The sequence below is a fragment of the Cajanus cajan genome, chromosome 2 (genome assembly GCF_000230855.2).
Source record: "Cajanus cajan strain Asha chromosome 2, NIPB_CcT2T_4, whole genome shotgun sequence".
NCBI classification, from domain to species: domain Eukaryota; kingdom Viridiplantae; phylum Streptophyta; class Magnoliopsida; order Fabales; family Fabaceae; genus Cajanus; species Cajanus cajan.
In genome coordinates, this window is record NC_138518.1 from 4,725,896 (window position 1) to 4,749,555 (window position 23,660).

General features: G+C 39.2%; 1 protein-coding gene across 6 annotated transcripts in view; it reads left to right on the forward strand.

Annotated features, from left to right (window-relative positions):
* LOC109788027 (inositol hexakisphosphate and diphosphoinositol-pentakisphosphate kinase VIP1) overlaps positions 1 to 23,660 on the forward strand; it is a 47,839-nt gene that overhangs the window by 11,428 nt on the left and 12,751 nt on the right. For all 6 annotated transcript variants that reach the window (XM_083067833.1, XM_083067834.1, XM_083067835.1 and 3 more), the window contains 6 exons: positions 10,305 to 10,386; positions 16,255 to 16,410; positions 16,558 to 16,600; positions 17,535 to 17,617; positions 17,775 to 17,837; positions 17,920 to 17,994. In XM_083067833.1, coding sequence (XP_082923959.1) covers positions 10,305 to 10,386; positions 16,255 to 16,410; positions 16,558 to 16,600; positions 17,535 to 17,617; positions 17,775 to 17,837; positions 17,920 to 17,994 — 502 coding nt within the window. The remainder of the gene's footprint in view (positions 1 to 10,304; positions 10,387 to 16,254; positions 16,411 to 16,557; positions 16,601 to 17,534; positions 17,618 to 17,774; positions 17,838 to 17,919; positions 17,995 to 23,660) is intronic.

A 23,660-nucleotide genomic window follows, 5' to 3' on the forward strand; every position in this document is an offset into this window, starting at 1 on the left:
ATGTTTGGATTTGAAAGAAACAACATCATATACAAGTATTAACCTAACTATACAACAACTTTAACAACTCAACATTTTGCAACAGCCCAAGGCTCAACTTCACAACATAGATCAACATGCTAACACAATTTTACAACATAACAACATCCCAACTTACAATACAACCATCCAATTTATAATCATATCAACTTAGCATGTGAATACCACAACTATTCAACACAACATATGATCAACACAAAAGTTCAAAACACAACTATTTAACAACACAACAACTTACGTAACATTACAACAAATCAACACATCAACTTCACAATAGTACGATGCGTTGTCACGCATTTCAACTAAGAGATCTCTTACAACACAAGTGAGCAGTCTAAGTGATTTAACCCAATCAAATCAACTTAATGTGATCTTTTTGGGCTTATTAGATCAACAATAAATTTGGATAAAAATTCACAGCACAACATGATTTCTCGAATTTTGCCACTTAAATTAGGAAAGTCTAGTATTCTCCTTACGGTTAGGATAAATTGGGTGTGAGCCTACCACTGTCTTAACATGCATAACTAATCTTATTATGGAATTAGCTCGCCGACTACCCTCCAAATATGTCTCTTTCAGTACTTAGTTAGGGATTTTGGCCCTCAACCTTGTATCTTACTTGATTAGCCACTTCATACACGTATGACTCGACCTTACCTTCCTATGGTTTTACATTTGGTCACTTTATAATCAGTATGACTCGACTTGGTCCCCATATTGTATCAACTAAGGACTTAGAAAAGATTCAACACTCCACTTCAAGAGTCAACTTCTTAAGAAGGATTTTCCAACAACTGGACTCACATAGCACCACAACACCATATTGTCACAATGAGATATTCATATTTTTAAACAACATATCTTCTATAATCTTAAGCAATCAACACAACTCAACTCCATGCTTTAGGCATTCTCAACTTAGCTACTTCAATACTACACAACATACAACTATACTACTTTCAACTTTAAACAATTTAATATCAACATACAACATTCTAAATTAACGTATAAGGAATTAGGATCATATAACAACATAAATCATATGAGTAATCCAAACTTATTACTCACGTTCGGTGTCATTCCCCTAACACTTGATAAGGAGCCTCTAGTCGTCCGCGCTTGATGCCAATCCACCTATGTCGGGCATGAATGAGGCAGAGAGTTCTTGTGTCAATCATGTCTAGCGTGGCTAAACCCCCGTCCGACCTCATTTAGGCAGAGAGAAAACCCATTGTCTAACTGAATCCCACTGAGTGGAATATGGAGGTACTTATGACAGAACGGGCCAATCTAGTATTTCACAATAAAGTGATAGGTGGAATTGCCATTAAACAACTTATTAGCAGATTAACAGATCACTTCAGAATGGCATATACATCACATATCTTAGATCAAGCAAAGACTCTAGGATTTCGTCAAGCTACAACTACATCCATTTCATTAGGAATTGATGACCTTTTAACAATACCTTCTCTGCCTAACTCATGCTCGGTGCCACACAACCTGTGCTTGGCGTCATTTAGGCAGAGAACTATTGTCTTGATCATTCCTGACACCACTCAACTAGGGTTCGACGTCCCCAAGTCAAAGAGCTTTTGAGGCATCCATGCCCAACACCCCTCAATCCGTGCTCAGCATGACCAAGTCAGAGAGTTCTCCTCCAACTCACATCGGATGCTACCAATCTTGTGCCCAACGTTAGTGAGACAGAGGGCCTCTAATCTGCATCATGCTCGACCCCATGAAGTTGTGTCTGGCATGATGATGATTCTTGCACTTGGAGATAGGAACTCCTTTAATGTTTATTTTTCCAAGTTGCTTAGATACTTGGTATAGTTAGATTCATTGCATCATAGGAAATAGTGGTATCTTAATTGTTCTCTTGTAAATGGTTTGGGCATTAATTATCTTTGTAATTCTCTTGTATATAAATAAATCCATTTTGCAAGTAGAATAATCACTTAACCATATTCAAAAAATGAGATCTTTGTCTTTCCTTTTGACAGATAGGATTTCTAAACATAGGAATTGAAAAGCTCTTTTGTAATGGTGATTTATTTGCTTTGCTTTGATTACTTTTGTTGCATTCTCAATGTTTCAAGAGTAGTTATTCTTGTTGTGATTTAGGAATTGTGTGTAAAGCTTCACCACTTATAACTCTTATTTATAATAAAAAAAAAGGATTTACATGATATGATATGATATTATATTATATGATATGATATGATATGATATGATATGATATGATATGATATGATATGATATGATATGACATGACATGACATGACATGATATTATATGATATGATATGACATGATATGATATGATATGACATGACATGACATGATATTATATTATATTATATGATATGATATGATATGATATGATATGACATGATATGACATGACATGACATGATATGATATGACATGACATGAGATGATATGATATGACATGATATGCCATGCCATGGCATGGCACATGCCATGGCATGGCATGGCATGGCATGACATGACATATCATATCATATCATATGATATTATATTATATTATATTATATGATATTATATTATATTATATTATATTATATTATATGATATGATATGATATGATTAGCTAAGATATGATTAACCCAATAAATCTCTACAATATCTTAACACTCCCCCTCAAGATGGAGCATATATATCATATGCACCAAGCTTGTAACAAATGTAATCAACTTGAGACCCTTTAGGCAATTTTGTGAACACATCTGCTAACTGGTCACTAGAGTGGACGAACTAAGTTGTGATTTCTTCTAAGAGCACTTTGTCTTTTACAAAATGACAAGTTTATTTTTATGTGCTTAGTCCGCTCGTGGAAGATCGAATTGGAGACAATGTGAAGAGAAACTTGATTATCACAGAAGAGTTGAGTTCCTTGAGTGTCTCCAATTTGGAGTTGCTTGAGAAGTTGTTGTAACCATGTAATTTCACTCGCAGCTATTGCCATAACACAATATTCTTCTTTCGCACCGAATCTAGCAACTGTATTTTGCTTCTTGCTTTTCCATGAAATCAAGTTACAACCAATCAGAACATAATAGCTAGAGGTAGACCTTCTATCAGATGGTGATCCTACCTAATCAGCATTAGAGTAAGAGAAAATTTTGGAATTGTTTTTGTCCTCATATAGGAGTCCACAACCCGATGCCTTCTTGATATATCTGAGGATCCTTATGACTGCAATCCAATGGTTATCACGAGGATCGTTGATAAATTGGCTTATCACACTTATTAGGAATGCAATGTCTGCCCTAGTGACAATTAGATAATTGAGTCTACCAACGAGTCAACGATATCTTTCCGGGTCATCCAATGGCTCCCTTTGACTCGGGAGAAGCTTGATGTTGGGGTCCATTGGAGTGTCACTAGTGTGGCAATCAACCATACTTGACACGATGAGAATGTCCAAAGCATATTTTCACTACCGGCAGCAGATTGAGCAACCTTGATCCCCAAAAAATATTTCAGAGGGCCAAGGTCTTTCATCTGAAACTGGCACTGAAGGTGAGATTTGAGACAACAAATACCATTAGAGTCATCACCAATAATGACAATGTCATCAACATATACCACTAAATAAGTGCAAAGACCATATGAGGAGTAAAGAAAGAAAATAGATTGGTTAGCCGCACATTGAGTCATACCAAACTCAATTAAGGCCAAGTTGAAGTGACTAAACTAGGCACGAGGAGATTGCTTCAGGCCATAAATAGAACGACGAAGGCAACATACAAGGTGAGATTCATCAGAAGTAGTAAAGCCAGGGGTCTGGTTCATATAAACCTCTTCGTGCAATTCACCATTTAAAAATGCATTTTTAATATCCAACTAGTGCAATGGTCAATGACGAATGGCTGTCATAGCAAGAAACAAACGAACAGAAGTCATCTTGGCTATAGGAGAGAAAGTATCCCCATAATCAAGGCCATAGATCTGAGTATAACTGTTGGCAACCAACCATGCTTTAAAGCATATAATATTGCCATCTGGTGCAACATTCACTATGTACACCTATCGACAACCAACTATAGACATGTCAGGAGGCAAAGGCACCAACTCCCATGTGCCACTAGTCTACGAAGTATCCATTTCATCCAACATTGCCTGTCTCCACCTAAAATCAACCATAGCTTCCCTTGTAGACCTAGGAATAGCAACAAAATCCAAAGAGGAAACAAAAGAAAAGTAAGGAGACAATCGATGACAAGAAAGAGTGCATGCATATAAAGGGTTAGGATTATGGGTAGATCAAATACCTTTGCGGATAGCAATAGGAAGCTCGAGTAAAGGAGGTTCGATTATAGGGAGTGTTGTCGGATGACCGTTTGGAGTAGGAGATGATGCTTGGAGGATGTGTATGTGTAACCACCTATAGATGTCGTGTCCTTCGCTGATAAACAAGTAATGGTAGTGGATCAATGATTACAATCGGAGTTGGAACATCAGGTTGAACATCCAGAGAAGGATGACTGTCAACATCCTCAGAGAAGAAAGGAGAAGACTCAGGTTAAAAAAAAAGGATTTACATGATATGATTAATATGAGAGAAAGAATTGAGAGAAGGAGAGATTGAAAAGATTGTATTATGATTAGAAAAATAAGAAGCTGATATCTGTTAGATATCAGTTACATATATATAGAGCTAACAAACCTAACCAACTCATCTAACCAACTTGATGAGTTGGCAATATTAACAGAAAACAGAAAATATACAATATTAATACAAGAATAATAAAAGTATTTATTATTCTAGTCTCTTCTCTAATACACCCCCCACAAGCTCAAGGGGGATGAAGCATGTCAGATGGATCAGCAACATTGAGCTTGGAACGCAGAGACAGAAAACGCTTGGGAGACAGTGCCTTGGTTAAGAGATCTGCATATTGATGCTGGGAAGGAATATGCGAGACAACAAGAGCTTTGCTGATGACTTTTTCGCGAACAAAGAAGATGTCAAGTTCCATATGCTTAGATCTGGAGTGAAGAACAGGATTGTGAGACAGTGCTACTGTGCTTTGATTATCACAGGCACTATAGGAGTGTTGAGACGAACTTTCAGTTCTTGTAGAAGGGACTGAATCCACAAGACTTCAGTAACAGCTTGAGCTAAAGCACGATATAAGGCCTTAGTACTTGACCTTGCAACAAGCAATTGTTTCTTGGACCACCAAGACACAAGATTAGGACCAAGGTAAATACAAGCTGCCGAGGTAGATCTTCTATCATTGGGATCAGCTGCCCAATTAGCATCAGTGAAGGCAGTAAGGTTGAAAGAGGGAGAGGACCGAGCAGGCGTGAACACTAGACCATGTTTAAGAGTGTCTTTGAGATACCTAAGTATCCTTTTAACCACCTTCCAGTGTTCCTCCATTGGAGAGCACATGAACTGACTTACCTTATTGACACTAAAGGCAATTTCAGGTCGTGTAATTGTGGCATATTGCAATGCACCAACTACAGACCTATACAAGGTAGGATCATCAAACGAAGTTCCTGTTTTAGCAAGTTGCTGACCTCCAATCATAGGAGTGGAGATTCCCTTAGAGTCTTCCATTTTAACCCTGGTAAGAAGATCAGAAATGTATTTGTGTTGAGATAACAGTAACCGGCCATCAGAAAGAGACTTGACTTCAATACCCAAGAAGTAGTCAAGCGTGCCAAGATCTTTAAGAGAAAAGATTTCATTGAGGTGATCAATGAATTTTTGCAATAAGGAGGAAGAATTGCCAGTGAGGATAATATCATCCACATAAATGAGCATGTAGACAGTGGCAGATGGAGTAGAAAAATAAACAAGCTAGGATCGCACTTGCTTTTGTGGAACCCAAGCTTTAGCAAAACAGAAGTTAATCTGTCAAACCAGGCACGAGGAGCCTGTTTGAGACCGTAAAGAGACTTGTGAAGTTTACAGACAAGATGTTTGCTACTAGGTTCAATGAAGCCAGGAGGCTGAGACATGTAAATGTCTTCCTCAAGCATTCCATTAAGGAATGCATTATTAATGTCAAGTTGGCGAAGTGGCCATTGAAAAGTCACAGCAAGGGAGAGCACAATCCGGATGGTGACAGGCTTAACAACAGGAGAAAAGGTTTCAGAGAAATCAACCCCAGGTTGCTGATGAAACCCTTGGCAACAAGTCGGGCTTTGTACTTGTTGATAGAGCCATCAGGATTCTCTTTAAGACGAAAAAACCATCTGCAGCCAATGGGTTTTCTACCAGAAGGTAATTCAACTAAAGTCCAGGTGTGATTGGCATGTAAAGCAGTGAGTTCAGCTTGCATGGCAGAAAGCCAATGAGGGTCAGTAAGAGCAGATTTGATAGTTTTGGGTTCAACATTAGACAGCAAGAGTGTAGGGTTAATTCTGGGTTGTATAATCCCATTTTTTGAGCGAGTGATCATGGGATGAGCATTACGAGGTGGGGCTGTAGGTGAATGTGAGGAGGATGAAGCAGTAGGTGAAGTAGTAGAACTGTTGACAGGCGTAGAAGAGGGAAGAAGATTGGACTCAGATGATCCAGAACTGGCGGTAATGGCAGGTGATATGAGGGTAGAGGAAGATGGATTGTGCGAACAGACAAGGGAGGGAAGTATAGAGACAGAGGTGGCAGGGATAGAAGCTTGGGTTGTTGTAACGAAGAGGTCATTATAAGGAAATCTTCCTTCATTGAAGATCACATCTTTGCTGATGTATATACGGCCAGATCTGCTTAAACATTTGTAACCCTTATGACTAGGAGAGTATCCCAAGAATACACACTCCTCGGACCTAGGTTGAATCTTGTGTTGATTGTAGGGTCTTAGTAATGGAAAACAAGAGCAACCGAAGATCTTTAGAAATGCATAGTCTGGATCCTTGTTATGAATTAGTTTGTAGGGTGATTGAAAACCAACAGAGGAGGAGGGAAGTCTGTTGATTAAGTAGGTAGCAGTTAAAAAGGCATGATCCCAAAAGTTTAGTGGTAAGGCCGAATGATGAAGCATTGCCAATCCGAGTTCAACTATGTGCCTGTGTCGTCGTTCAACAGTGCCGTTTTGATGATGTGTATAAGGACAAGTGAGTCTGTGAAGAATGCCTTCTTGTTGGAAGAATGGTATTAAGGTGCGAAATTCACCTCCACCATCTGTTTGAACAAACTTGAGAGGCGTTTGGAACTGTTTCTCAGCCAGGGCTTTAAAATTCTGAAAGTTGGAGGACACATATGATTTTCTACGAAGAAGATAAATCCACACGTATTTGGTGCAAGCGTCAACACACGTTAAGAAATACAAATAACCACAACTAGATTCTAAAGATGCAGGTCCCCAAACATCTAGAAAAACAAGTTCAAGGGGTTTGGAGTAAATCGTAGTGGAAGGTTGAGAAGGAAGCCTGTGAGACTTTGCAATACAGCATGAGTCACAAAAATCAGAAATTTTATTGACAGTAGGAAGGCGAATATTACAAGTTTGTAGGGCTTTAGTTAGGGAATCATGATGAGGATGCCCTAACCGTAAGTGCCACTGTTTATAGGTATTGGAAACAACATGATTACATTTTTCAGAAAGGAAAATACAAGGGTCAGATTTAGGAAAAGCTAAATTCTGCTTAATATCAATATTGAAAGATGTCTTCTTCGCCAGATGCGGATGAAAGTGATAGAGACCATCTTCACCAAGTTTCCCTTCAAGAAGAGTCTCGTTCAAATCCTGTGATTTGACAAAACAGGAATGAGGATAGAAAACGAAGTAGACATTGTTGTCTTTGGCAAATTTTGAAACACTTATAAGATTTTTGGTCAAAGTGGGAACAAGTAAAAGGTCTTTGAGAGACAAAATTGTGGAAGGATGCATGGGGGACCGAAACATATTAGAATCTATTGAGGCAATAGATGTACCTTGGCCATTGGCCATAGCAATGTGCTCTGCGCCAGTGAATTGAGCACTTTGCAAGAGATACTGAGGGTCCAGAGTGGCATGGTGGGAAGCACCAGAATCTGGGATCCATGCAGTGGCAGTGTTTAGAGTTGGGGCAGCATGTTGAGTAGGAGATGCAGATGCAGTACGCGGATGATGTGGTGGATTGGCAGTTGCTGCAGGATAGGTGAACCCAGGAGGTTGAAAACCAGAACCAGGAAAGGAGCCACCCAAGGAATAGGGGGACCACAAAGCTGGACTAGAATGTCCAAGCATATTAACAGTTCCATAGTAGGGAACAGCAGCAGGGCCAGGGTGCTGAGACACATACCCATGTTGAGAATTGGGACCATAGGTGGGGTAAGGGGTAAACAATGAATGAAAAGGCAACCGAAAACCACCCAAGGATAGGCTATTGGAAAGCTGATAACACGTGGAGGCTTCATGTCCGCGTTTGTGACAAATCTGGCATTGAACAGCAGACCCACGATTTCTTCCTCCACGAGATCCACGACCACGTCCTCCATGATTATTGAAGCCAGCTTGGGATTGAGGCGAAAAATTTTGAACAGTATTAGGCTGAGGGTTTGTCATCTGAGGCGGCTGGAAGGCCAAATTGACATTAGGGACACCAGTTGGAACAGAAGTGGCTTGAGCAAGATTGATGGATAGGGGTTCTTGGATAGCAGCAGCCTTTGCTTGGTCCAGTCTTGCTTCCTGAGCAAGAATCATGTTCTCAAGTTCGGCAGGGGAAAGATTATCATCACGGCAGACAAATGCGGTGACCGTGGAAATTAGAGAATCATATTCTGGTGGAAGACCACCAAGAATGCACTCAGCATGTTCACGAGGCGAAACAGGACTGCCAATGGAGGCAAGGGTCTCAACAATGATGCTGATGCGAAGGAGATAGTCGGAACACGATCTTGTTCCTTTCTTGATAGTGCGAAGCTCGATTCGTAATTGCGTGGCTTTGATTTTGGTGAGTGACTGAAAATGCTGAAATACCAAATCCCAAATCTTGTACGAATGACGGCACGAGACAACACGAGCCTGAATGGATTCAGAAAGTGTTGCAAGAAGCCAAGAAAACAACAGCGAGTCTTTGCAGTCCCAGGCAGTATATTCGGGATTGACAGCATTGGCATCACGATCCTCAGCAGTAAGGAACTTCAGGGGAATTTTTGGATTGACGACAAAGCGTTCAAGATCATGTGCGCGGATGACAGCGGTAACTTGTTGCTGCCAGGTCATAAAATTCCTTTCATCCAGTTTTCATGTGACGGATTGGGAGAAAGTGTGGGAAATAGAACTGTTGGACGTTGCGGAAGCGGAGGCCATTGGAGCAAGATTGAAAGAGAGTCACAGAAGAACGCGCAAGACCAGTGCGAGCAGAAGCAGAAGAGCACACGAACGAAGAACCAAAACACGAAGAACAGAATCGGCGGGCGAAGAGCGCGAAGAACAGAGTCGCACAGAAGGGGCGCAAGAAGCAAGCCACACGAAGAGTAAACAATCAGATGAAGAAGCAGGATCTCAGGCACGAAGAGCAGAATCGCGCAAAGAAGGGGCGCAAGAAGCAAGCCACACGAAGCAAACAACCAGATGAAAACCAGGATCTCACCGTGCTCACGATGATACCATATGAGAGAAAGAATTGAGAGAAGGAGAGATTGAAAAGATTGTATTATGATTAGAAAAATAAGAAGCTGATATCTGTTAGATATCAGTTACATATATATAGAGCTAACAAACCTAACCAACTCATCTAACCAACTTGATGAGTTGGCAATATTAACAGAAAACAGAAAATATACAATATTAATACAAGAATAATAAAAGTATTTATTATTCTAGTCTCTTCTCTAATAATTAACCCTAATAAATCTCCACAATATCTTAACAATTCTAAAAGCTGAAACTTTTGGGCTGATTTGGACTTTTGCTTTTGCATGGTTGAGCTTCTATGGCCTGGCCATAGAACAAAATAACAATCAAGCCTTGTCCCACCAAATTGGTCAGATTCATGGATCATAATTATTTATCTGTGGAAGATACCTTAATTTCCTCTTATTTGCATTATTTATTTCCTTCCAAATGAAATTTGCTTATTTTTTCCAAATAAAGTTTCCACAATCCTTTTTTTCCATGTTCACGGTAGAATATATCTTTCATTAGCTAAGTTCAAAAATTGACTCTTTTTTTGTTGCATGTATACTTTGCTATTTCTACAACCCAGTAGTAGTTGCTACCAGTTTTTTTAGTCAATATATGTGTATGCTAAGCCAGAGTTTTGAATTAGCTTTGTCTTTGTATTTATTTAGACCAGATCTAGAAAGTGACAGTGAGGCTGAAGATGTTGAGCATAGTGAAAAGCTTCGTCAAGTTAAAGCAGTTCTTGAGGAGGTTATTAATTCTTTTGACAGTGTTTTTTCTATGATACTCATGAGTATGTTTTGTATTATGAACCCACTATTAATTGAAATTTGAAAATTAAATTTCTTTTTATCATAGATTTTGTTATTTTTTATGACTTCTCTAATAACTTGTACCCTTTGAGTGGATATTTTGAAGACTTAAAGGAAATTTCAGTTTTACATTAGCTGTCATATAAGGATCTACTAGAAAAACTTTCATAAATTATTGGAGTATAGTTTTACTCATTACTTATATGTACAAAAGTAGTGCAGGATTTATAGAGAAGTTTCTGTTTTATTATTTTCTATTGTATTGTTAATCACATTTATTGTCTGATATAGCCCAACACCTTCTATTAGAAGTTGTTGGCTCTATATAAACACAACTTGTAGTCTCTATTCAGTGTAGAAAACATATTTTACATTTCAGAAATATTCTTTCTTTCTATTGGAGTATAGTTTTACTCTTTACTTATATATGTAGAATAGTAATGTAGATTATGTTTTATCTTTTTCTTCACTGTCACATTTATTGTCTTTATTATAGATCAACATAGATTGGCTCTATATAAATCTATCTTGTATTCCTTGTCCAGTTAGTGAAAATATATTTTGCTTATTGAAACATTCTCTCATCTTCTCTCTTCCGCTCTCTCTCTCTCTTTCTCTCACACAATTCTAATATGGTATCATAGAGCTACTCGATCCTCTTCCCCTTCTCTCTTCTCTGTTCTTCTTGACAATTTTGTCATGGCTAAATCAACTCCTCCAGCGGTTTCTTCTCCACCACCGCCGCCGCCTCCTCCACCCATCAATGCTACACCCCTCAATACTGTTCCCTCAAAGAACCCTCCCACTAATCCCCCTCTGTCTCTTACCTTTTCCCACACCATATCAAAAAAACTGGACACCAAGAATTATCTTCTTTGGTGCCAGCAAGTCAAATCGGTAATCAAAGGCCACAGACTCCATCATTTTCGTGTTAACCCACAAATTCCCCAGAAGTATCTTTCCATCACTGATCGTGATTTTGGTCAGATATCAGAGTCCTATCTTGCCTGGGAACAACAAGATCAACTATTGCTATCTTGGCTCCAATCTTCCATGTCTAAAGACATGCTTACTAGGGTTATAGGTTGCAAGACGTCCTTTCAATTATGGGACAAAATACATTCCTACTTCCTTCTCACATGAACGTCAAAGCTCGTCAACTTCGCAATGAACTACGCAGCACTAATCTTGACAATCAGACCATTTCCGACTATGTTCTCCGAATTCAAACCGTTGTTGATGCTCTAACCGCCATTGGTGATTCAGTTTCTGCAAAAGAGCATCTTGACATCATTCTTGAAGGCTTATTGGAAGAATATGAATCAACCGTATCACTCATCAGCAGTCGTTTTGACATGCTGTCCATAGACGAAGTTGAGACCTTGCTTCTTGGCCATGAATCTCGCCTTGACAAATTCAAAAAGAAAGTTGTTGCATCTATCAATGTCACTACCCCCAACCCTGATCCCTCTTTATTGCACCCACAAGCAAATCTTGCTCATCAAGAACCCGACCCCAATTTGCGCAATGTCGTGGAGGTCGCACAAATTTTCGGGGTGGTCATTTCCCTAATCGTGTTGGTCATGGACGAGGCAGATTTGCTGGATTTCAATGCCAGGTCTTCCATCGCTATGGACATGTTGCTTCTTCTTGCTACTATAGATTTGATGAGACTTTTATCCCAACCTCCCACTGAATGCACCCACGTTCCCCTCTACCAACCACAATGCAGATGCGAGTTCCTAGTACAACAGTCAAACTGTTCCAACCCAGTACTTCCCTTCACCCTCCCATCAACACGCTCACCCTCCCATCAACACGCTCACCCTCCACCCCACCAACATGGTATTCTTGGACCTAGACCACAACCCCCCTCACAAGTCCACTTTGCCTCCTCACATACACAACCTCAAGCCATGATTGCCTCATCTTCCTCCTCGGGTAACAATACTTGGTATCTGGACTCTGGGGCTTCAAACCATGTAACCAATGTCTCTCAAAATATTCAACAGTTTACTCTTTTTGAAGGACTGGATCAAATTCACGTTGGTAATGGACATGGTCTTCATATTAATTCCACAGGTGTTACTACTTTTCCCTCCTCGACAAATCCTAAATTTCATTTTTCTCTAAACAATCTGCTGTTTTTTCCTTCCATTACCAAAAACCTAATCAGTGTTAGTCAATTTTCCAAAGACAATTCTATCTTTTTTGAATTTCACCCTTCCGCTTGCTTGGTAAAATCACAGGATACTAAAAAAATCCTTCTCCAAGGCTCGGTTGGTCTGTATCAATTCCCTGCTTTGCTTCCCACCACCAGCAAACAACTTGTCCAGCGTTTTCAAACTGCTACATCTCCCTCTGTTAACATTGCCAGCAACAAAACTGTTTCTTTTGCCACTTGGCATTCTAGATTAGGTGATCCTAATGCTGATGTAATGAAACTTGTTTTCCGAAACTTCAACATTCAATCTATGAACAATATTGAATCAGATTTTTGTGCCTCTTGTTGTCTTGACAAATCTCATAGATTACCCTCAAATCTGTCCAAAACTGTTTACACCACACCTTTTGAATTAATTTTCAGTGATTTATGGGGACCTGCACCAGCCACGTCTACATGTGGCTATCAATATTATCTCACCTTTGTTGATGCTCACACATGCTTTACATGGATCCATCTTCTCAAAAACAAAGCCCAAACTCTTGCCATCTTTAAGCAATTTCATACTATGGTTAAGAATCAATACAACCAACCGATCAAAGCCTTACAAATGGATTAGGGTGGTGAGTATCGCCCCTTTACAGTGTATCTCAATGATGTTGGAATTCAACATCGTATCATATGCCCACACACACATCATCAAAATGGAGTTGTCGAACGAAAACATAGGCACATTGTTGAACTTGGCCTCACCTTGTTAGCCCAAGCTAATTTGCCTATGGAATTCTGGGATCATGCCTTCCTCACTAGCGTTTATCTAATTAATCGTCTTCCATCTTCCTCTATTCAAAATGTGGTTCCATATTACAAACTTTTCCACCAAAATCCAGATTATCACTTTCTCAAAGTCTTTGGCTGCTCTTGTTTTCCACATCTTAGACCTTACAACAAAAACAAACTTCAATTTTGATCACAAGAATGTGTATTTCTGGGGTACTCAACTTCACACTAAGGCTACAAGTGCCTTGCTACTGATGGTCGTCTCTATGTTTCTAAAGATGTTATATTTAATGAAACTAAATTTCCCTACAAGGATCTCTTCTCTCCGACCACTAGCCATGCTTCTCAAAGCTTGATCCAGGTTCCTCTTACTGTGACCCACACTCAAACCTCTGCACCCTACTCCTCACCAATGCCCTTACATGAATCCAACTCAATCCCCACTCATCAAATGTCACCCACTATGGAAGCCGAGCCTTACACCCCAGCAACCTCACCAAATATGTCCTCTGAATTCTCTCAAGCCGTTACCATGGGTACCTCTCCACCCAATTTATCCGTCCCCACCTCACCTGTCCCTGAATCCGATACACTACCATTCATTCATCCCTCCAATGTTCACCCTATGACAACAAGAGCAAAAGATGGCATTGTCAAACCACGTCTTCAACCCACACTTCTATTAACCCATGCTGAACCCAAAACAGTCAAACAAGCCTTATCCAATTCAACCTGGTCTGTTGCAATGTAGACAGAATACAACGCCCTTCTTAGTAATGGGACATGGTCTCTTGTTCATCTACCCCCACATAGAACTGCCATAGGCTGTAAATGGGTCTTTCGTGTTAAAGAAAATCCTGATGACACTATCCAAAAGTACAAAGCCCGTCTTGTGGCAAAGGGGTTCAATCAACAATTTGGATTTGACTATAATGAAACCTTCGCACCTGTCATCAAACCTGTCATTGTTCGCCTTATCCTCACTCTTGCCTTAACCCATCATTGGCCTCTTCAACAACTAGACGTCAAGAATGCATTTTTAAATGGAACCCTTGATGAGGAAGTGTATATGATTAAACCCCCAGGATTTGAAACCTCTGATAAAAACCTAGTTCGTAAACTTCACAAAGCCATCTATGGGCTCAAACAAGCACCCCGTGCTTGGTTTGAGAAGTTAAAATCGACTTTACTGCAGTTTAACTTTCAAGCAAGCAAGTGTGATCCATCCTTGTTTGTATACTCACATGCCAACAATGTCATCTACATCTTGGTATATGTAGATGACATTATCATCATCAGCAACAATTCAACACTTCTTCATACACTTGCTTCTCAACTTCACTCAACCTTTTCCCTTAAAGATCTTGGTGATCTTGATTACTTTCTAGGCATTGAAGTAAAAGCGCAGTCTGATGGCTCCCTCATCCTAACTCAAAGCAAATATATCTGGGATCTCTTAAACAACACAGATATGGAAGCCTCAAAACCTATTTCTTCTCCAATGGTTAGTGGCTGCAAACTTTCAAAAGTTGGCACTGAAGATTTTCTAGATGCGTCTCTCTACTATTCAGTAGTTGGTGCTTTACAATATGCTACCATAACAAGACCCGAAATTAGCTTCTCAGTAAACAAAGTCTGTCAATTTATGTCTCATCCTCTTGCACATCATTGGTCAGCTGTTAAACGTATTTTCCGCAATCTAAAGGGCACTACCTCTTGGGGTCTCCATCTGCAACCAGCTCCATCCAACTCCCCTTTATCCATTCACGCCTATTGTGATGCAACTGGGCGTCTGATCCTGATGATAGGAGATCTACATCAGTAGCCTCTATCTTTCTTGGACCAAATCTTGTGTCCTGGTGGTCCAAAAAAGCAATCTGTTGTTGCTCATTCCAGCACTGAAGCAGAATATAGAAGCCTTGCTCTTGCCACAGTTGAAGTTACTTGGATACAAACCTTGCTCTCTGAACTTAAAGTCCGTCATTCACCTCCAATCATTTTCTGTGACAACTTGAGCACAATGGCCCTAGCTCACAACCCTGTTCTTCATGCACGCACCAAGCACATAGAATTAGATCTGTTCTTTGTTCGAGAAAAAGTAGCTGCCAAGCATCTTCAAATTGTGCATGTTCCAGCCATAGATCAATGTGTTGATGTTCTCACAAAAGCACTATCTCCTGCGCGGTTCTGTGTTCTTCGATCCAAGCTTCAAGTAGTTGAGTCTCCTCATCCTACTTGAGCTTGCGGGGGGCTATTGGAGTATAGTTTTACTCCTTACTTATATATGTAGAATAGTAATGTAGATTATGTTTCATCTTTTTCTTCAGTGTCACATTTATTGTCTTTATTATAGACCAACATAGATTGGCTCTATATAAATCTATCTTGTATTCATTGTGCAGTCAGTGAAAACATATTTTGCTTATTGAAACAATCTCTCATCTTCTCTCTTCCGCTCTCTCTCTCTCTTTCTCTCACACAATTTGGAGTTTGGGACACAGACTCTAATGAGGGAACAAAAAAAATTAATTCTTTTCTTTCTCATAATATTGAGCTATAAGGTTGAATGCATTGTCTTCCTACATGGGTAAAGCCTCTGACTTGTTGACTAAAGATTAGGCAAGAGTATGAAAAAGTGGAAACACTTTCCTACCTGGGTTGTCAATCATCAAAAATGAACTTAATGATGTTTCTCTGTTGTGCATAATACAGGATATTGTCTGTTAGCTGTGACATGACAAGCATATTGATACAGCATATACTCTTGGTGTCCTTTTAAAGCCTTTATAATTGCTATCTTTACATATTGTTAATCAAAGGCTTTAAGTGTTTCATTTCAATTCCTTTCTCCAACATTATCAGGGAGGACATTTCTCTGGCATATATAGGAAAGTTCAACTAAAGCCACTAAAGTGGGACAAAGTGACAAAAGGCAATGGTGAAGTTGAAGAACGACCTGTTCAAGCTCTTATGATTCTTAAATATGGTGGTGTTCTTACACATGCTGGCAGAAAGCAGGTTCTGATTAATAGACATAAGATACAAATATTTCTACTCAGTTTGAGGCTGAATATGATTATACTGCTGTTTTTGTTGAGAATAAATAAGAAACTTTCATTTAAAATCTTCTTTCCTAGTTGTATGAATTACCTTCTCTTTTTGCAGGCTGAAGAACTGGGGAGATATTTCCGGAATAAAATGTATCCAGGTAAAAATAGCTTTTCTTGAAGTATTGAAGTTGAGAGTTTGAAGAAAATTTATTGTATTCAGAAATATGAATTCTGTCTTATAAAAAGAATATTGTATCAACTATTCAGAGCTGTACAGAAAAAGCAACCAAACATTAACCATCTGTAACTGAGAGTTGGTTAGATAATATCTCAATAGAACAGCAGTATCAGTGATATAGGATCTGAACCTTGGCCATCCAATCCTTGCAAAGTTGCAATACCATACACTGCATTGCCACTAATGAGGAATTTTGCCTAGTCACTGGTATGTCAGTGCGTTAGAGGGTGTGAGCTGTTCCTTTCAACTCTGATCTGCCGACTTGTCTCATATTCATTCTAGAGATCAGCCCAGTCATTCAATCCAGTTTATTCTTTCTCTTTCTCGATCTATTCACTCCATGCAACCATTGCACATCATTTTCATCCTCAGTCTGGTGTTTTTTCACATCGAGTTACTGTGAGAAAAGTAGATCAAAAGGCATTAAGTGTTGTCTCTTGAAGGATTTATAGAAATTTTAGTTTTTGGTTGAAACAAATGACACTTAGATCCGTGTAGTTGATCTTAACTAGGGGGAAGTGGCTTGGTTTTGATTGTTGAACAGGCTGTGTGCATAGTCTATTATATCATTATAAAATACTATGTAAGGAGATGGACCTGATTGTCTATGTTGCCAACAGTGGGTCTCATAATCCCAGTGGTCTATATAATGCAGGTTGTGTTGTATTCAAATACATACTTGATACAGATACAATGAGTGCAAAGAAAAAAATGGGGGTATTTGTAATTGTTTGTGTTTTAATCCATCTAAGATATGTTTCATACAAGATCATGCATTGTCATTTCGTGTAATCAACTTGACAGTGGTCTGTACTATATATAAAGGTAAATCTCTGTGTGGTTTAAAATTGCAGGAGAAGGTACAGGGCTGCTTCGCCTCCATAGCACATACCGTCATGATCTCAAGATTTACAGCTCTGATGAGGGTCGTGTGCAGGTATGGCATAATCAAAAGAAGGCCAAGTGCTTTTGTTTATTGGTTGCTACATTTTTATATATATTGTACCTGTATGATATCTAGATATTGTTATTAAGCCTAATTTGTCCTTTGGCATCATATCTGAGCCATTTTTTTCATGACCCATGTTAAACAGATGTCTGCAGCTGCTTTTGCCAAAGGTCTTCTTGACCTAGAGGGGCAGCTAACTCCAATCCTGGTTTGTTTTCTTTCCGCTGAAGAAAATATTAGATATTTCTTTCATTGGATATGTTTGACTGATTTGGTTATTTTGTTTGAAGGTTTCCCTTGTTAGCAAGGACTCTTCCATGTTGGATGGGCTTGAAAATGCCAGTATTGAAATGGATGAAGCCAAGGTATTTAATCTCTTTGGTTATTTATATTGCCTTCTTTATTATAGGTGGTGAAAATGGATTGACGTTGGAAACAAAAAGAGATATATTGCTCAACATTTAAGAGATGGATAGATACTGGAAGCGATACTTGTTTTTCTTTTTGATTCTCTTAGCCTTTACAGCATTGAATCCCACAACCAACAGAATTCATTAATAAATTTGGACCGGGTTTATCATTTTTGTGGTCTTTAAGGGTCTGGATATTACTAGCTGGGAGTGGGAGCATGTAAATGGCACACACACCTTTCCTGGAGAGTAACCGTTTAGTCAAAATTGGTCAATTTTGTGCATGATATTTTTGCAAATTCATAAAATTAATTTTTTAGTCGATGTTGCGGAACTTGTTACCAGAATTTGCAATTTCATAGTGTTTTATTTGGTTAAATTATATGCACTATCAATCAGTGTAAAAAGTTATTTTAAGATAGTTATACTAAAAGTCAACAAACTCGCTATAAATGTGTTTTGATAGTGTGGGAAATCAAATAGTATTTTAGGAAACAATAAATTAGGAAATTTGTATATTTCCTTGTAATCTGTACAGATTTGAATAGTTAGGAACAATCCCATAAATCAAGGGATTCTAGAATAAAATAGAGTTATTATATTTCCTAAAATAGCATAGGTCTCTGTATATATCTTGTATGATCTCTTTGTATTATGATATAGAAAATCAGTTTTCATTTAACCTAATTTTCCAGATGGTATCAGGGCTTCCGACCTAGGAAGCTTTGTCTGCGCACTATAAACCCTAAATTGGCAGCCTGCATTGCTGCTGCATTTTTTCCCTAACCCTAAGACGGCAGCCTGCATTGCTGCTGCATTTTTTCTAACCCTAAGACGGCAGCCTGCATTGCTGCTGCATCTTTCCCTATACATCTGTTGCACTTTTTTTCCCCTGCTGTTTTCTCTGTGCCTTAATCGCACAACCTTTCCTTTTATTCTTCACCACTCAGGCACCTTGCTATAATGTCAGGGGAAAAGGAGGTTGTGAACCCAACCCCAGAAACAGGGAATACCCAATCCCAGCAACCTGGAGAACTGCAGAATATTCATTCTGCATATAGACTAAATGAAAGAAATTATTTGAAGTGGGCCCAACTTGTTCGTACAGTGTTAAGGGAAAAGGGAAGTTGAGTCACCTGACGGAGTATGGACCTAAACAGGAGGATCCCAAGTTTACTACATGGGATGAGGAAGATTCAATGATCATGGCGTGGCTGTGGAATTCAATGATTCCAGAAATTAGTGACACCTGCATGTTCCTTAACTCAGCAAAAGAGATTTGGGATGCAGTAGAACAAACCTACTCTAAAGCCAAAGATGCTGCTCAAGTATATGAAGTAAAGGTGAAAACTTTGGCAGCAAAACAAGGGAACAAGACTGTTACAAAATATGCCAATCAGCTGAAATCATTATGGATGGAGCTAGACCATTATAGAGTCATAAAAGCCAAATGTACTGAAGATGCAGCACTTCTCAAGGACTATATCGAGCAAGACAGAGTTTATGATTTCCTTGTTGGTTTGAATCCTGAATTTGATCAAGTAAGGATTCAAATATTGGGGAAGCAAAAGGTACCATGCTTCAATGAAGTGGTGGCTATTGTGAGAAGTGAAGAAAGTAGAAGGAGTCTCATGTTAGAGAGTCCAGCAGTAGAGAACTCAGCAATGGTGGCTGACCATAAAGGAGATCAGACTTTGGCCATGATAGCCAAACAGAAGAAGGGAGGATCAACAAATGTGGACAAGAAAGGTGATGGTCTATGGTGTACCTACTACAATAAGCCCTGTCATACTCGAGAGAAATGCTAGAAGTTGCACGGGAAGCCTTTAAATCGAGACCGAGAAGGGGGATATAGAGGAGGGTCCTCAAGGAAAGGAGGACAAGTTTATGTTGCTGCTGGAACAAATGAAGAAAAAAAACTAGAAGCTACTGCCCATCTTAACCAAGAGGAGATAGAGAGGATGAGAGCCCTCCTTAGTAAGCTGGAAAAACAAACAGGTGTGTGTTCTTTGGCATACTCAGGTAAGTTTCCACTTTCTTTTGGATTAAATGTCTCAGATACACCCTTTAACCACTATTGGATATTGGACTCTGGAGCCACAGACCACATGACACCATTAGCCAAACACTTCTCCACATATCCACCATGTCCTAGCAACAAGAAAATTGCCACAGCAGATGGAACCCTTATAACTGCAGCTGGTCAAGGAAATATACAAATCAATCCTTTAATAATCTTAAAAGATGTTCTCCATGTCCCAAAGCTTTCCACCAACCTAGTCTCTATACAAAAACTTATAAAGGATTTGTCATGTAATGTTGTTTTTTACAACGATCATTGTGTATTTCAGGACAAGGATTCGGGGAGGACGATTGGACATGCTAGAGAATGGAATGGCCTTTACTATCTTGAAAATCCAAGTCTGTCCAGTAAGAACAGAATCTCGCACTCCTTCATATCTAAATCTATGATGACCAAGAAAGAAAAAACATGCTTTATCATTGTCGGCTGGGACATCCTTCTTTTGGAGTTATCAAAATTATGTTTCCTTCTCTATTTACCAAGTTAGATGTTGAGAGTCTACATTGTGAGGTGTGTGAACTTGCTAAGCACAAGCGTGTTTCTTTTCCAATAAGTAATAAAATTAGCAATTTTCCCTTTTATCTTGTTCACACTGATGTATGGGGGCCTTCTAATATTCCAAATGTGTCTGGTGCTCGATGGTTCGTCACCTTTATAGATGATTGCACAAGGGTCACTTGGGTCTTCTTACTTAAACAAAAATCTGAAGTTAGTTCTGTCTTCCTAAACTTCCATTCCTTGATAAAAAATCAATTTGGTGTTAATATTAAGAGACTTAGGTCGGATAATGCTAAAGATTACTTCAATCATGTCCTTAATTCTTTTTGTCAAAAAGAAGGTATAATTCATGAGTCTTCTTGTGTCAAAACACCACAGCAGAATGGGGTCGCAGAGAGGAAAAATGGGCATTTATTAAATCAGACCCGAGCATTGTTGTTCCAAAATAGTGTCCCAAAAAATTTCTGGGGGGAAGCTGTTCTTACAGCAACACACCTTATCAACAGACTACCCTCTAGAGTCTTAGGATCAAAAAGCCCTATGGAAGTTTTGTCATCTTTCTATCCAAACCTGTCCACTACAAATAATCGTAAACCAAGAGTTTTTGGGTGCACCTCATATGTCCATATTCATAGTATAGACAGGGGGAAACTTGATCCTAGAGCCTTAAAGTGTGTCTTTGTTGGTTACTCATCCACTCAAAAAGGGTACAAATGTTATCACCTCCCATCCAAAAAATTCTTTGTGTCTAGGGATGTTTCCTTCAATGAACAAGAGGGCTATTTCAATCAACCTTATCTTCAGGGGGAGAGTTTCCGGGAAGACAAGGAAAGTAATTCTGGTTTTTCCACTCTTCCAGACTTGACAGACTTGACAATTGAACCTAAACCAAATCAAATTGAAGCTGTACCAAGTGAAACAAGTCAAGGAAGTGAAGCTGGTCAAGGAATTGGCCAAGAAAAGGAAGCTGGTCAAGAAAGTGAAATTAATTGTGAAGATGATCAAGGAGATGTTGAAGATAAGAGATTTGGTAAGAAGCTGGTGTACTCAAGGAAGACTAAGGCCATTCCAGGATCAAGCCATGTTCAAGAATCCAACTCGACTCCACAAAAAGAGGTAACAGTTTTTTCTCCAGCTGTGCAGGTTGAAATTGAAACCCAAAATGATCTTGACCTCCCAATTGCCATTAGAAAAGGGACAAGAAAATGCACCAAAGAGCCACTTTACCCTCTCTCAAATTACTTGTCTTTTAAAAATTTCTCTCCTGCCCATAAAACCTTCCTAGTAAACCTAAATAGTACTCTTGTACCTAATACCCTATCTAAGGCATTGTCTGATAGAAAATGGAGGCAAGCCATGGATGTAGAGATGGAAGCATTGGAGAAGAACAACACCTGGGAGTTAGTCACCTTACCAATAGGAAAGAAACCGGTTGGATGTAAGTGGGTCTATACAGTGAAATACAAGGCTGATGGATCAATTGAGAGATATAAGGCAAGATTGGTTGCCAAAGGGTTCACCCAAACCTATGGAGTTGATTATTTGGAGACCTTTGCTCCGGTTGCCAAAATGAACACAGTTAGGGTGATATTGTCTCTTGCTGCTAATTATGGTTGGAACTTGGAACAATTTGATGTTAAGAATGCTTTCCTACATGGAGACCTTGAAGAAGAAATTTATATGGAGATACCTTCGGGATATGGTAGAGATGTTGCTGCCAACACTGTTTGCAAGTTGAAAAAGGCATTATATGGGCTAAAGCAGTCCCCCCGTGCATGGTTTGGTAGGTTTACTAAAGTTATGACAGGCCTAGGTTACAAACAAAGCCAAGGGGACCACACTTTGTTCTTTAAACATTCCAAGTCAGGGGGAGTAACAATGTTATTGGTGTATGTGGATGACATAATATTAACTGGAGATGATAAAGAAGAGCAGCAATTGTTGAGCCAATGCTTGGGCAAGGAATTTGAGATCAAGACCTTGGGAAAACTAAAATATTTTTTGGGAATTGAAGTTGCCCACTCCAAGAAAGGGATATTTATATCCCAACAGAAATATATCACTGATTTGCTCAAGGAAACTGGCAAGGCAGCTTGCAAACCTGCTAGTACCCCATTAGAACCAAACCTAAAGCTTGGAAATGCAGAAGAAGATGTTGCTGTTGACAAAGAGATGTACCAACGATTAGTGGGCAGACTTATATATTTGTCTCATACCAGGCCAGATATTGCCTATGCAGTGAGTTTAATTAGCCAATTTATGCACAGTCCAAAGGAGACCCATTTACAAGTTGCCCACAGAATTTTACAGTACCTTAAAGGAACTCCAGGAAGAGGAATCCTATTCAAAAGAAATGGTAATGTGAAGCTTGAAGCCTATACAGATGCTGATTATGCAGGGTCAATCGTGGATAGGAGGTCAACTACAGGATATTGCACCTTTCTTGGAGGAAATCTTGTAACTTGGAGAAGCAAAAAACAGGGTGTAGTGGCTCGGTCCAGTGCTGAAGCGGAATTCAGAGCCATGGCACAAGGTATATGTGAGTTGCTATGGCTTAAAATCATCTTAGAAGACTTGAGGATAAAATCGGAAGGACCTATGAAGCTCTAATGTGATAATAAGTCAGCAATAAGCATAGCCCACAACCCAGTGCAGCATGATAGAACAAAGCATATTGAAGTAGACAGACACTTCATCAAAGAAAAGCTTGATAGTGGCTTGATATGCACTCCATATGTGTCCTCTCAAGACCAAATTGCAGACATTCTTACCAAGGGATTAGGCAGCCACAATTTTGAGAAAATTGTATCCAAGCTGGGAATGAAAACACCTATTCACCAGCTTGAGGGGGAGTGTGGGAAATCAAATAGTATTTTAGGAAATAATAAATTAGGAAATTTGTATATTTCCTTGTAATCTGTACAGATTTGAATAATTAGGAACAATCCCATAAATCAAGGGATTCTAGAATAAAATAGAGTTATTATATTTCCTAAAATAGCATTGGTCTCCTGTATATATCTTGTATGATCTCTTTGTA